The sequence below is a fragment of the Oenanthe melanoleuca genome, chromosome 1 (assembly GCF_029582105.1).
Source record: "Oenanthe melanoleuca isolate GR-GAL-2019-014 chromosome 1, OMel1.0, whole genome shotgun sequence".
Classification (NCBI taxonomy): domain Eukaryota; kingdom Metazoa; phylum Chordata; class Aves; order Passeriformes; family Muscicapidae; genus Oenanthe; species Oenanthe melanoleuca.
Window position 1 is genome coordinate 27,398,307 of NC_079333.1, and position 12,999 is coordinate 27,411,305.

Consider the following 12,999-nt stretch of genomic DNA (forward strand, 5'->3'; position numbering starts at 1 on the left):
ATGCACAGGGTGGTATTTACCTGCAACAACAAGAAGTTACACACCAGGGCAATATGAAGTGAAACTGCAAGCTATGTCCTGGACCAAGGTCAGCTGAAGATTACATGATTCCCAGGTAATGGAAATCACATTTGCAATTTGGTGTAAATCCAAAAGAGGAACTAGGGCTACAGAAACTATGATAACTTTCTGTTTGGTCCCATACTACAATGTTATCACAGACTCACAGCAAGTTCTAGTTCTGTGTTTCTGAATGCTTCTCTATCTCTCTGTTGAGAACTGGGCTCACTGCAAGGTTAGATCAATAGGATCAAGGTGGACTGTTAGGGAAGCCCTGAACACTTTCAAGGGCAGTGATTCCCCAGCATCTCTTGACACCTGTGCCACCCTGAACAACCTTTGGGACAAGTAGATAGAATTTTCCTTGTTGCAAATTGTGCCTGTTGTCTCTTTGTCCTTTTACCGTCTTCTGAGAAGACTTTGGCTATTTTGTCTGACATGTCCTTTAGCTACCAAAGGCAGCAGTTAGATCAGTCCCTGTTTAGCCTTCTGTTTTCTCCTCTAGCATCTCCCAGTCATCTATGTATGATGCATCCTGAAGTCTCTGAGACTATGTTAATTCCAGGTACAGAGAAAGAAACAAGCAGCATAGACTTCTGCAGAGGCTTTTTTTTTTTTTTTATGGTTTGGGGTTTTTTGCTTTATTTTTTTTACCCTTAAGACAGATACCATTCTCCTGTGTGCTTCCAGTGGTTCCACCTGACTGTAGTCTGATCCTCGATTCTGAAACTGCTTTCTCTCAAGGCTTTTGGCAGACTGACAAATTTTGCCTTGAAGCCTCAGGCTTCAGCTCAGGCTGTCTACATCTTGCTAGACTGCCCACATATGCACAGCCTCTCTCTTGGTTAGCCTGATTTTCTTTCTGGCATCTTTTCTCAAGTTATCAACTGAAGAACCTCTAATCTGTAGCTGACAAACTATATTCCTTCCTTGATTATTTTTTTTTTATAGCCAACCAGAATAAAGATCGGTATTACTGTTGATGCAAGACCATGTTGCATTTGTCAGCTAACTCATCCATTTGAAGGCTAACAGGAAAGTGGAAGAACTAAAGCCAACTTAGAAAAAACCATAGCATTTAAAAACTCTTTGCACTTCTGGGCACACTAACCATGCAAAGAGGTACAGGGCAGCACATGGGGAGAGTGGGAAGCGAAATGAAAGACAAACTATTTATGGATATATTTCCACTGCTTTAGGAAGAAGTTATCATGTGCCTCTGTTTAAAGAAATTCAGTGAATCCAAAGACTAGTGTAAATGCATGGGGGAGACATAAACTTCCAAATTTCTTCTCCAAGTGGGATCATGGAAGAGAGCACTGGAGTTGTCTGCCTGCTCAGAGAGCTGTTAGTTCTGTTAATTCCAAAGCTAGATCAGGTTTTGTCCAGGTGAGTCTTGCACATTTCCAAGAGTGGAAATTCCCTGAACACCCTGAACACCTATGCCAGTGCTGGACCACCCTTGGGTATGGAAACATCATTTCCTTTGACAGAGTCAAGGTTTCCCTCATTGAAAGTTGTGCCCATTTCCTCTAACAAGTTTTTGTTGGTTTTTTTTTACTTCTGCTGTTACTTGATCTTTATTGACTTTCTGGACAGCCCTTGGTACTATCCAGGTGGAACAATGTCCATGGCTGGCAGAGACTGAACAAGCTGCATCATTAGAAATCAGCACTTAAATAGGAGTCACTTTTCCTGTAACCTTCCCTTCCTTTTACTGCCACCAGTTACACGCGAAAAGAAGGAACTCGTGTTGTGAAAGTGGGATTTGTGGAGAACCCTTCATGAGACCAGGAAGTCTCACAGCAAGAGGAACTGTACATGAAATGTCACATATAGGAAGACACTTGCCTCCGAGAGGAGTCTTGAAGCAACATCTGACTCCAACTGCGCAAGCCGGCACCGGGAGGTCGAGCTGCCTATGCGCACTCTGGAACAGGGAGTGCAGCCAGAGACGGGCATGCTGGGGTTAGAGGGAGCAGAGCCACGGCGTTAGCACCCAGAACAATGAAAGGAAGCAACAGCCAGCAGCACAGTCAGCCATGGCTATTACAAACAGCAGGCCCTACACACTTTAGTGCAGTCTTTAGTACTGTCAGCTGGTCTCCAGCAGTGACATCTGGTCCTTGTGCACAGACAGGATCTACTCAAGTAAAACAGCACCTCCAGTTGTATTACACAGTCATTTTCTGCTAAGAGCCTGCACATAAAGGAGTTCCTACATGTATCTATATGTGCAGTTAATTGATTTTTTTATACAACCAGTCAACACAGTGATCAGCCTGCAAAGGCTGTTCTGTGATAGCAAAAGCATAGGGACGGTGTCAGTGTCTATAATTAGCAGTGCTGTATAAATTTGGCTTAAAGACAAATTGATCTTTGTCTGCAGCTACTTTTTTATACAGTCAATGATCACAGTACAAAGGCATCACTCACAAGACACTTGTCAAACACATACTCCTAACCAGTCTCTGTGTAATATCTGGGTAACATTGGTGGTCCTGCACAGTTATTTGGACTGTATATTTGGCCTTGTACTACTTTTGTTCAGCTTGTATTTTACTGCTCTACAGCAGTACAGTAAACAGTGATCTGTGTGTTTCCTCTGTGTTCCATGGCCTACCCATACTATCCTGGGTGTCTCAGGAGCTCAGCCTGTGGAAGAGCTGTGTGCAGAGATATGTGCCTTACCTCATACACCCCACAGAAGATCGACATGAACTTGCTGAGTACCACAGCACAGATACTGGCAATATGCACAAAAGGACCCTGCAAGAGAAGAGGAGGAGAAAATCAGAGAGGGTTGCTCTCTGGTTACTGACAACCATTTAGCTACTGCAGGCCTCATAACTTCTCTTCAGCAATCTCAGCCAGTAATAGAACCATTAAGGTTGGAAAAGACCTCTGAGACCTTTAATACGGTGTCATTGTATTCACCACTAAACCATGCTCCCAGGTGCCACAACCACACACCTTTTGAATTCTTCCATTTCCCTGTTTTAATGCTGACCATCATCTCATTAAAGAAATTTTTCCTAAGAGTCTAAACCTTGCCTGGTGCAACTTGAAGCCGTTTCCTCTTTTCGTGGTTACCTGGGAGAATTGACTAATTCCCACCTGGCTACAACCTCCTGTCAGGTTGGGAGTGAGAAGGTCTCCCCTGAGCCTCCTTTTCTCCAGACTAAGCAACCCCATTTTCCTCAGCCACTCCTCATAAGATTTGTGCTCTAGACCCACCAATCTTCCTCAGTTCTCCATTTAATTTTTTCCCCTCTCAAAGACTACATGACTTCTTTGATGTTTCCTATATCATGTCTTTGAAAGTGGAAGGCAAATGGCCAGTGAAAGATAGGTATTGCTGGAACAAGCAGAGCTTTGAGAAGAGGAATGGTGGTGAAAGTAAGAAAACATTTATAGATTCCTCTTTCACAGACAACTCCCACCTTCCAGACCCTGGTCACTACTGCACATGGAATCAGCAATATTTACCTCTTTCCCCACAGGCATGCCACTTCCAAGCCCAGCTGTGAGGGCCACAACTTTGGCCACAAAAGCTTTGAGAGTGAGATACTCCTTGAGGACCACTCCCCTCATAATGGTCTTGAGCTCTGGGATCCCAGACCCTGTAAATGACAGCAGAGTCAGGGATGAACAAAACCCACAGGCAAACAGAACAAGGAAAACGAGACAGACAGGGACAGATCCTGCTGTGCCTTCTGCCCTCACCAACAGCCTGTGGAGAGATGAAGTGGCAGAAGCTGGCAGCAAACAGAATGAGGCCGAGTGGGAATGCCACCCACACCACGTACTGCAGAAGGATGTTCGGGTGCAGCGCTCCGTATGTCCACTTGTAGGCTGTGGAGACACAAACAGAGAACGTGTCAGTCACCACAGCTGCTCCAAACAGGCTGGCACACATCACAGAATCACACACTTGCTAAACGTGCCCATGATAAATCTCCTTCAGAAATGGTGCCCTCATGCTCCTTTTCTGAGACAAGCCTAATTGCAGTTTGAGTACGAGTTCCCCAATAAAGCAGGCATTCTGCAGGAATGGGTAGAAGACACTATTAATACCTGTGCACAAGTGTGGCATAAAAAGAGGTGTGTTACATGCAGCTGTGAGGACTAATCACTATGCTGTGTCATTTGGCAGTCTGAGGTCTTGTGTGGGTTCTGAAGGGCAATAAAGTGGTTCACCAATCATTCCTTCAAAAAAAACTAGTTTAAAATCTCTGGTTGTGATTCCCTTCTAGAGCAGCAGAATGGAAGCTGTTTAAAAGCCAGCAGCTATTAAAACAGCAGTGGTACCATTGCTCAGCCAGGTACAACAACATCAGCTGCTGAGAATCCAAACTGAACTGCAGCTCCTCTGAACTGCATCTTCCCTGCCTGAGCTGGCTCCCCACACAGCCTCAGCAGAGGCTGAGACTTGGCAGGAAAAAAGGAAAAAGTACACCAAAGGACTCAGCTGCAAGGAGTATAAAGGACAGGAACCCTCAGAGTGGATTATACCAGTCATCTGGTAGATGGGGAAGCTCTGGAGGGAAGAACACCAGACTGAAGGAATGTTGGGAACTTAGAGGAATTGTAGCAGCCAAGAGGAAAAGGTTGGCTCATGTGTGTGCCAATCAGGACTGAAACACTGAGGGTAAGGACAGAAGAACAGTGCAGTTAACAGGATATGGCAGTGGTGTGTTTGTGCACACTGAAATGGGGGCTGAAAGACCTTGTAATTTTTGTAGCTGGCAAGGGGAGACAGACCACAGGAAAAATGCAGGGAAGGGATATAAGGGAACAGGAGATCCTTGTGAAAAGGGCAAAAGGAGAGGGTAGTATATGCCCAGACGGCAGAAAAATTCAGGGCATTGTATAAGTAAAAATTGGAAAGAACAAAAATGAGGTAAATGCAGAAACAGTGTCAAGAGGGCATTTAAGAGCCCCTTTCCCCCAGTCACCCATGTTCTTAATATTCTTGGGGACAAAGGGAAGCAGTATAAGAGGAAAGGCCACAGTAACACTTCCCTGTGCTACTGCATATTCAAGGGAGCAGAAAGAAAAGGGATTAAAAATAATTGTTTGTCTTTGACACATCATACATATATCCCTTGTTTCTGCCCACTTACTTCCAAATTTTGTCCTGCCATCCCTTTAGCTAACCTTTACCATGTTGCCAGAACTTCAAACTTCCCAAGCAGCCAGGGTTGAGGATGGGAGAATGATGTTAAAGGAGGAGCAACACTGGTCACTGGGCTGTGTAAGACATTTGTATTTACTGGCTGTTTTTGCAACACCTGAATGGGACCCACCCTGTACGGTCTTTGCACTGGCATAATCCACTCCCCAGCTCACCAACGCCATGACCAGACCCAACAGAACCAAGAAAATCCAGTCCTCTCCCAGCTTCTTGGTGATATATTTCTGGATGCGTTTAGCACAGTCTGTGGAGAGAAGAGTGAACCAGAAAAACCGAGTGAACATAGATGAAGCTGTGTCTGTCTCTCCTGTGCTGAGAACTGACTAAATCAAGGATTTATTTGGATGAATCATGGGCTTCATGTTGAAGGGCTGATACCCATTCCTCTCTCACACAGTTCTGTGACATCTTATGTAGTTTAAAAAACATTTTAAAAAGGGGGAGTGGGGGTGTGCAAGACACACAGGGTGGAATTTAACATCTTGTACCCTACCAGCAAAAGTCTGATACAAAGAGGTCCCTTTCCTTATCATAGACCTCTGTTGTGGAAAAAAATATTTACATGGGATTTTTTTTTTGTTCCAAACATATATTTTCTCTTTCTAGGATGAAAGCTCATATAGAAAAGGTTTTTCAACCCAATGAGATTCGATTCCTTTTACTTTCCTCTCTGCTTCTCCCCAGTCACAATTGCTTAAATCCCATCTCTCTTGCTGGCCTACCCAGTATCTGGTAACAGGGTAATGAAACATGAATTTTCCCTACCTTGACATTTGGAATAGTGCTCTTCTTTGATCTGTACTTGACTGTCACGTTTCAGGGGTCTTCCATTGTTCCTTTGGGCCTGTTTCTTCAGCAGTTTTGCTGCTTCCTTGTCTGAAATGTTATCTGTCACCTGGTCTGTGTATCGGCCATAAAGCTAGAGGAGCAGAAAAAGCAGAGAACAAGAGGGATCACCAGGAAAAGGTAAAGCCAATGCTCCTTCACAGATAGCACTAAGGATGACAAGGCAGATCTACCAACAATCCGAGGTACAGACCCAGAGGCAGCAAGCAGGGAGACTGAGACTCAGAAACTCTCAGACAGATGCAGCCCATTTACTTTTTCTTTTTTCCTTTCTAGTTTCCTCTTTCCAATCTCTCCAAAACCTTTTCACCTCCTTTTCGGAGTACAAGATATGATCACAGAATATTCATTATTTTCTAATGCCCTTGGAAAAGAATGGCTGAGAGACTGAACATTAAGAGAGAGCATTTGAGCATTAAGAGACAGCTTCCTGGAGGTACAAAAGAAGGTCAAAGTAGTTCACATGAGGCCGCCATCCTCAGGGCTGTCTCATAGATTTCAGAAGCACTGTAAAACATCTCTGAAGGTTTTGAGAGGCATTACTCTCTCAAACAGGCTGCAGGAATGTCCTGCATCTGTTCCTCCTGCTGCCAAGGAATGCTTAACAGGGCACATAGCCACTGACGGTGCTCGTGGAGGAAAAGAAGCTGCATCATCTCAAAAATATCACAGGCTGCTGCACAGCTCCAACAATTATTTACCCAAGTCAGCATTTTAAGTCCTCCTGTATCTCTAATTCCTCTGAAATTCCTAATTTCTTAATCTAGTCTTTTTCTTCAGACACTGAACTTGAAATGCAGTTGGTTATATGCAATTCACAATCAGCTACATGTGGTTACCAAGGACATTTCTTACACTAGTTCTACAGTAAACTGGGCACTTGTGCTGTCTTGTCAACTTCTTAAGGGAGTTTGAAGAACCCTGACTGTGCCCCAGGTTTGTTTACCAGATTCCCTGAAGACCAGCTATGCCACCTCACTCTTCCAGAGTATAGGTGGGAAAGGTGTGCATTTGAAAAGCAGAGACTAAGCCTCTTCTCCTTGCATGCCCTTCAGTGACCCAGGTTTGGCTTTACTTCAGACCAGGTTATCACCTGATACACCTCCCACCTGTGACAAGGTGACCCTTTGCTCCCTCCCCAGCACAACATCTGCTTCTCTGAGATTTTCTGAGAGGCAGGAGGAGAACAGGCCACGTTTTGATCAGCAAAGTCAGACACTTAAGCTGGAGAATGACAGGATGTATGACAGAGATAAAGCACTACCACACACTTAGGAGACATTTCTGTTTGACAGTTCCTGCCTCCCCCTTTCAAGGCAACAAAAGAGATGTTCTTGCTCCTTGAAATAAAATAGATACAGAGACTCACAGAAAGATTTACACTGGAAGGCACCTCTGGAGGTTTCTAGTCCAATCCTCTGCCCACAGCCTGCAAACTCCAAAACCAGGTAAGACAGATTAGGCTGCTCAAGACCTTATCCAGGCAACTCCTAAACATCTCCAGGAGCAGAGATTACCCAGCTTCTCTGAGCATGTTTTAGTGCTCTGCCATTCACTATTTCAACATAACAAGTATGACTGAAGGTCCTAAGTGTTTTATTTATTTGCAGATATTCCTTAAGAGACACTTGAACCATGTGCCATAGCTCCCTTCAAAAATCCTAATGGATTTTTTTTCCTTCACAGAACCCACATTTATGCTTTTAAAAATCATCCTGTTCTAAAGATGGCTCACCTGCTGCCTCTTAAACAGATTGATCCTATCTGAACAGCTGAAAGTATTCTTCCATTGATCACCATATTGGGAGCTACAGAAATTTAATGCAATTAGTAACCACAAGATTACCAGCATATTCAAAGTAAATTAACCAGACTCTCTGCAGGGAATAATGGCCATGCTCTGACCCCCATAAAACTGACAGGACAGTGAAACCTCAGGCTGAAGAATTTCACCTACAGGGTATGTCACAGACAGAATGCAGTCCTACCCAGCAAAGTGCTCATTTTTTCTCTTACTGTGTCTTTCAGGCAGAAATGCCAAATACTGGCAGATTTTAGACAAATACATCTTCACATCACCTCAACCAGTGTTTTACTGCTTTTAAATGGTCATGAAAGATGGGTTTATGTCAAATACAACTTAAACCCGTGTCAAGTATGAGATTCAAATTAGAATCTTCCATCTGCCAGATAGAACAGTGTGACAGTATAATAGTATGAATGTTGAAAGTCCTCATATGCTATCCTAGTTCACTGCTTCTGCCTGGCTGTAAAATGGTGCACTCAGGATATGGGAAGAAAAGGAGTTAGTCCATAGACATAAAAAAGAAGTTGCTGTCCTGGCAAACCAGGTCATCTCAACACATTTAAAGAATGCTTCACACATGTGCTTTGCTTCTCCAGGATTCTGGAGGTATCTAAAATGGTAGAAGATTGTGGGACAGAGAAAGAATCCAGAAATCAGAGGATGACCTTACAGGAAAATTGGGTTAGGCAAGAAATATCCACTCCACTGGAAGATGTAAATCTAAAAATATAACACAGTACGACTCTAACTGTTCCTTCTTCTGTTGCTCCCTTTCTAACATAAGGAACACAGGGTTTCTGAGCACCAGAAAAAATGAAGACAATTTTATATATTCTCAACACCACCTAAGGGTTGAACCAGAAAAGGCACTATCATGCCCACTTGGCTAAATGCTGAGGAAGACCACTAAAATTGTGCAAAACCAGCTGAAGGTATAAATACCATCCAGAATAGATGGCAAGAACATACACCCCCCTCAAAAAAACCCAAAAAACCCCATACCAAACAAAAACAAACAAACAAACAAAAGCACAACAACCAAACCCCAACCAAACCCTCCAGGGAGAAAGCACAACAAAGTAAAGTTTATTTTCAGAGATGAAGCATTTATCTATGCAAATGATCTTTTCTAAAAACTGGGGGGAATTTCTTTGTTAGAGTAACAGAGGAAAAGCTGCACAGAATCGCAAGGGAAAAAACACATCACAATCTCAAGACTTTTCTGGGAGCTATTTTCTGAGGGGTCAACACATGTATGAAACTGCCCTCCTCTCACAGTCCAAAGCCCAAGGTATTTCCCATGCCATTCTGAACAATTCATTCCCCACAGAATACCCCAGTCCTGAAATCCCTTTCCCCAGCTCTGCCAGTGCATCCTGTTCAGGATCTGCTGCTTCCAGCCATAGGGGCAGCCTTAGCCTGTACTTCCCTTCCATCTCATTCCTGCCTTGTAGCCATCTTGCTATTCCTAAAATTATCTTCCTTAGGTGATTTTTTCCCCCTGATGCATCACCAAAGAGAAGCCATATCTGACCTCAAAGGTGAAATCTCCCCAAATGCACCACATACATAAATTTAAATGTCAGTAAGACATCTCAGTCAACTGCTTAGACACAGAGCTGATGAGGCACAGGTAAGGGACAGGGAACAGTAACAAAATAATAGCTGCTCCTGAAGAAAAGGTGGCAAGGGGGAAATCTAACAGTAATGCCACTACCTAAAGGGAGAGAGGGGTTGGAGGGAAACATCAGAGCAAGATATCTCAGAGGGACACAGTGATGGACAAAAGGGAAAAAGCACAACTTGCAAGAAAGGACAGCCCATGCAAAGGAACACGTCCCCATCCAGCCCCACTTGAGGGTAGGTCAGCACAGGAACAGGTGCCCTGTGGGGCTGGGGAATCTTCAGTCCTGCAGATGTTCAGAATGTGCCTGGAAAAGGCTCTGGACAATGTGACCTACCTTTGGAGTCAGCCCTGCTGTGAGTAGGGGCTTGGGCTGGAGAGCTCCAGAGGCCCTCCCACCTACATCTCAGAGTGAGCCTGTTACTCTGGATTACTGCATTGCATGATTTCTTACTGCACATCCCTCCCACTACACCCATCTGTGTATTGCTGAGTGAGCTCCCTGCCAGGAACACCCTTTCTACAGTCACAAATAGCACAGCTTTCAAATACTTCACCAGCTGTAACTGCTTTCTCATGCAGAAATAAAACAATACAAAATCCTACAGTGTAGGATAATGTATATTTTTATCAAGGTACATTACATTATCTGTCATATATCTACTGTATGTTATATTAATTGTCAAAAAAGTATTATTATTATTATTATTATTATTATTATTATTATTATTATTATTATTACTATTACTATTACTATTACTATTACTATTATTATTATTGTCATACTACTATTATGTTATCATCTATTAACCACTATACATTTTTTGACTGACAATTATCTGAAGATCCAAGGCCGAAGATCAAGATTTCACTGTTCTGGGGCCTGTGTAAACCAAACCAAATCATATGTCCAACAGAAGGTGACAGCTAGCAAAAAAAAAAACAACACAATATCAAAATATCTTTCAAACGTTTTTTCACATGACAATGGGGAAAAAAATCTTAATGATTACTCTGCATGGAAATGGATGCAAACATGTGCAACAGGTTGTTTTTTATGCTAACTACATAATAATTGTGTGCATATTTTTACAAAGTACACATGCATATTTATAATGTATTTGCATGTGCATGAATGACCAGCAAAATATACACATCCACAGCAAGCCTGGCTTAGCCAGAATGTTTGCATGCAAAGTTCCATGATAAATGTACATGCACATGTGTACATGACTGCTCATATAAAATATTTCTAGGACATATTTTTTGGTAAACTATAAATACAAGTGTCTGGTTTTTAGATTGCAAATTCCCTTCACAAATGCATGCCTGCTTGGGGATGTTTCTCCCTGAAGAATGGGAATGGGTTTGCTGGCCTTCTTGTTTGCATGTGAGACCATCTATCTACATGCACTGACCATCACGCCTCTGGAGCTGAGCACAGAGACACTCTGGTGTCAGGGAGCAAGAGCACAGAGCTGGTGGTGTTGCCTCACTGTGTTATCTGTGGCTACTGGAGAGTGGTTTGAGGTGTGTGGGACTGGCATCTCTGCTGCATATGTGTGAACTGGGATGTTTCTGTGCATGGATGTGCTTTACTGGAGAAAGGGTTTGCATCTCTTGCAGCTCCCCACAGCCCAGCTCACTCCTGGCTCCTGGCACACACACAGAGGTGCATCTCCCTCCCCCACCTCAGCTCTCCAGCCCCATTTGCACCTCATGGGGCAGGCATGACCCCAGTGGAGCTCAGCCTCAGGTGGCACACACACCTCTTCTCCCCATCCCATCCCTGTGCTCCCCCTCTCAGTGTGGCTGCTGCAGCCAAAGCACTGCCTTGTGTAGATGAAGTCTAAACTGCTCCAGTCCATCTGGGCTGGTGCCTCCAAACAAGCCAGTGGGGTGGTTTTGGAAGACTTCAGTGTAGGAGACACTCAAACTCTCAGGTGCTTTAGGCAGTTTCAGTACAGAAATGCCCGAATATGGCCATGGAACGGATTCTCTGATCTTTGGCAATGTGACACATAACTATCCTCACTGGGATCCTTATCTACTGGAAGGGATTTTCTTGGTGGCAAATGCACCAAATCACGTAAGTCTTTAGGAGACAATTAATACAATCTCCTTCATTCCCCAACCATTCACCATCCATGTAAGAGGAATTTGTATTCATTTAAGGAGAAACATCCACATTATGAATTTCACATTCACACGCTTCCTCATTCACTTTTCCTCATAATTTGACTGGATCCTTCATTGCACCAAAGCTCTCTTAGATCAGCTTAATCAAAACAGAGTTTTAGGAAATAAGACACCAGGACTCTGCTGTAAACTCTCCCCTTTGCAGGAGGGTGTCCCAGAAGAAGGGGTAAGGGAGATACAGAACATAATGGAGCAAAAAGCCATAACCAGAGTACATCTATGCCCCAGATATTTTCCTGAACTAGTGCTTGTACAAACCAGAGCAAGAGTCAGGTCAAGCTTAAAGGTTAGAAAATCCCTCACTTACAGCTCCACTAAGTTATCAAAAATACCAATATACACGTATGGGTCTACGACCATGAAGGGCTTTATGGTCAGAGAAAAGTCACAAGAGAGCTTCACTTCATCTACACAGCTGTGCAGACGGACCCATCTACAAACATCACTGCTCTCTTTGGTTTTACTCACTCTTGTGCTTTACTTAAAACCACTGTGCAGCTGAAGGCAGCTGCAGCTTCTCTTTGAAGTCACAAATGCATTCATGCTCTGGCTAATTTTCCCCATCCCAGCTTGCCCATTCCAAGTCTCGCTGCATCCACGGCAGGTGGCAATCCCCTCTGACTCGAACTCCTGGTAGGATCCTTGGTGCAAGCACAGCCATGAATGTCCAAGCCAGGCCTGGAGAGCTGCTGGGACTGGGGATGGGCAGGGATGTGTGCTCTGCCCCAGAGGTGTCCGTGTGTGATCCCAGGAGAGCTGTGCTGCCGCAGTGTCCCGGTGTCCAGCCCTACCTGTGGGTAGCTGAGGGAGCTCTCCGGGGAGCGCAGGCCGTCCCCCGCGGCCTCGTGTCCTGCCTCCGCAGGAATCCCGAGCCGGGAGCATTTCTCAAAGCAGACATAGTCGTACTGCGGTGGGCCCCCCCACAAGGCTGCCTTCGGCCTGGGCTCCTCTGTCCTGCTCTCTGGGCTCTGCATTCCTGCGCCGCTCCTCTAAGCTGCTGCTCTGGGCCTTGCCCAGAACCACCCCGAGCTCTGGCCCGGAGCGCGGCCTCCGCATTCTCTGCTCAGCCTTCCTTTCTCTCTCTCCTCGCCACTCCAACTTGTCCTGTTCTGCACTCACTTTCTCTCTGCCCCCCCTCCTCTTCCTTGTGCCTCTCTCACTTTCTTCCCTTCCTGCCCAAAGGGTTCAACTATATTTATAGCAACCTTCCTCTGCCACATGATTCCCCAGCGCCGTGTCTGATCTCAGCAAAAGGCAATAACTCCG

General features: G+C 44.5%; 1 protein-coding gene across 1 annotated transcript in view; it reads right to left on the bottom strand.

Annotated features, from left to right (window-relative positions):
* The window catches only part of CLCN1 (chloride voltage-gated channel 1), a 36,975-nt gene extending 24,218 nt beyond the window's left edge, over nucleotides 1-12,757 (bottom strand). The window contains 6 exon segments of the mRNA XM_056504325.1: nucleotides 2,752-2,829; nucleotides 3,550-3,683; nucleotides 3,787-3,915; nucleotides 5,370-5,501; nucleotides 6,023-6,176; nucleotides 12,525-12,757. Coding sequence (XP_056360300.1) covers nucleotides 2,752-2,829; nucleotides 3,550-3,683; nucleotides 3,787-3,915; nucleotides 5,370-5,501; nucleotides 6,023-6,176; nucleotides 12,525-12,707 — 810 coding nt within the window. The 5' untranslated portion in view covers nucleotides 12,708-12,757.
* Between the last annotated feature and the right edge of the window lie 242 nt (nucleotides 12,758-12,999).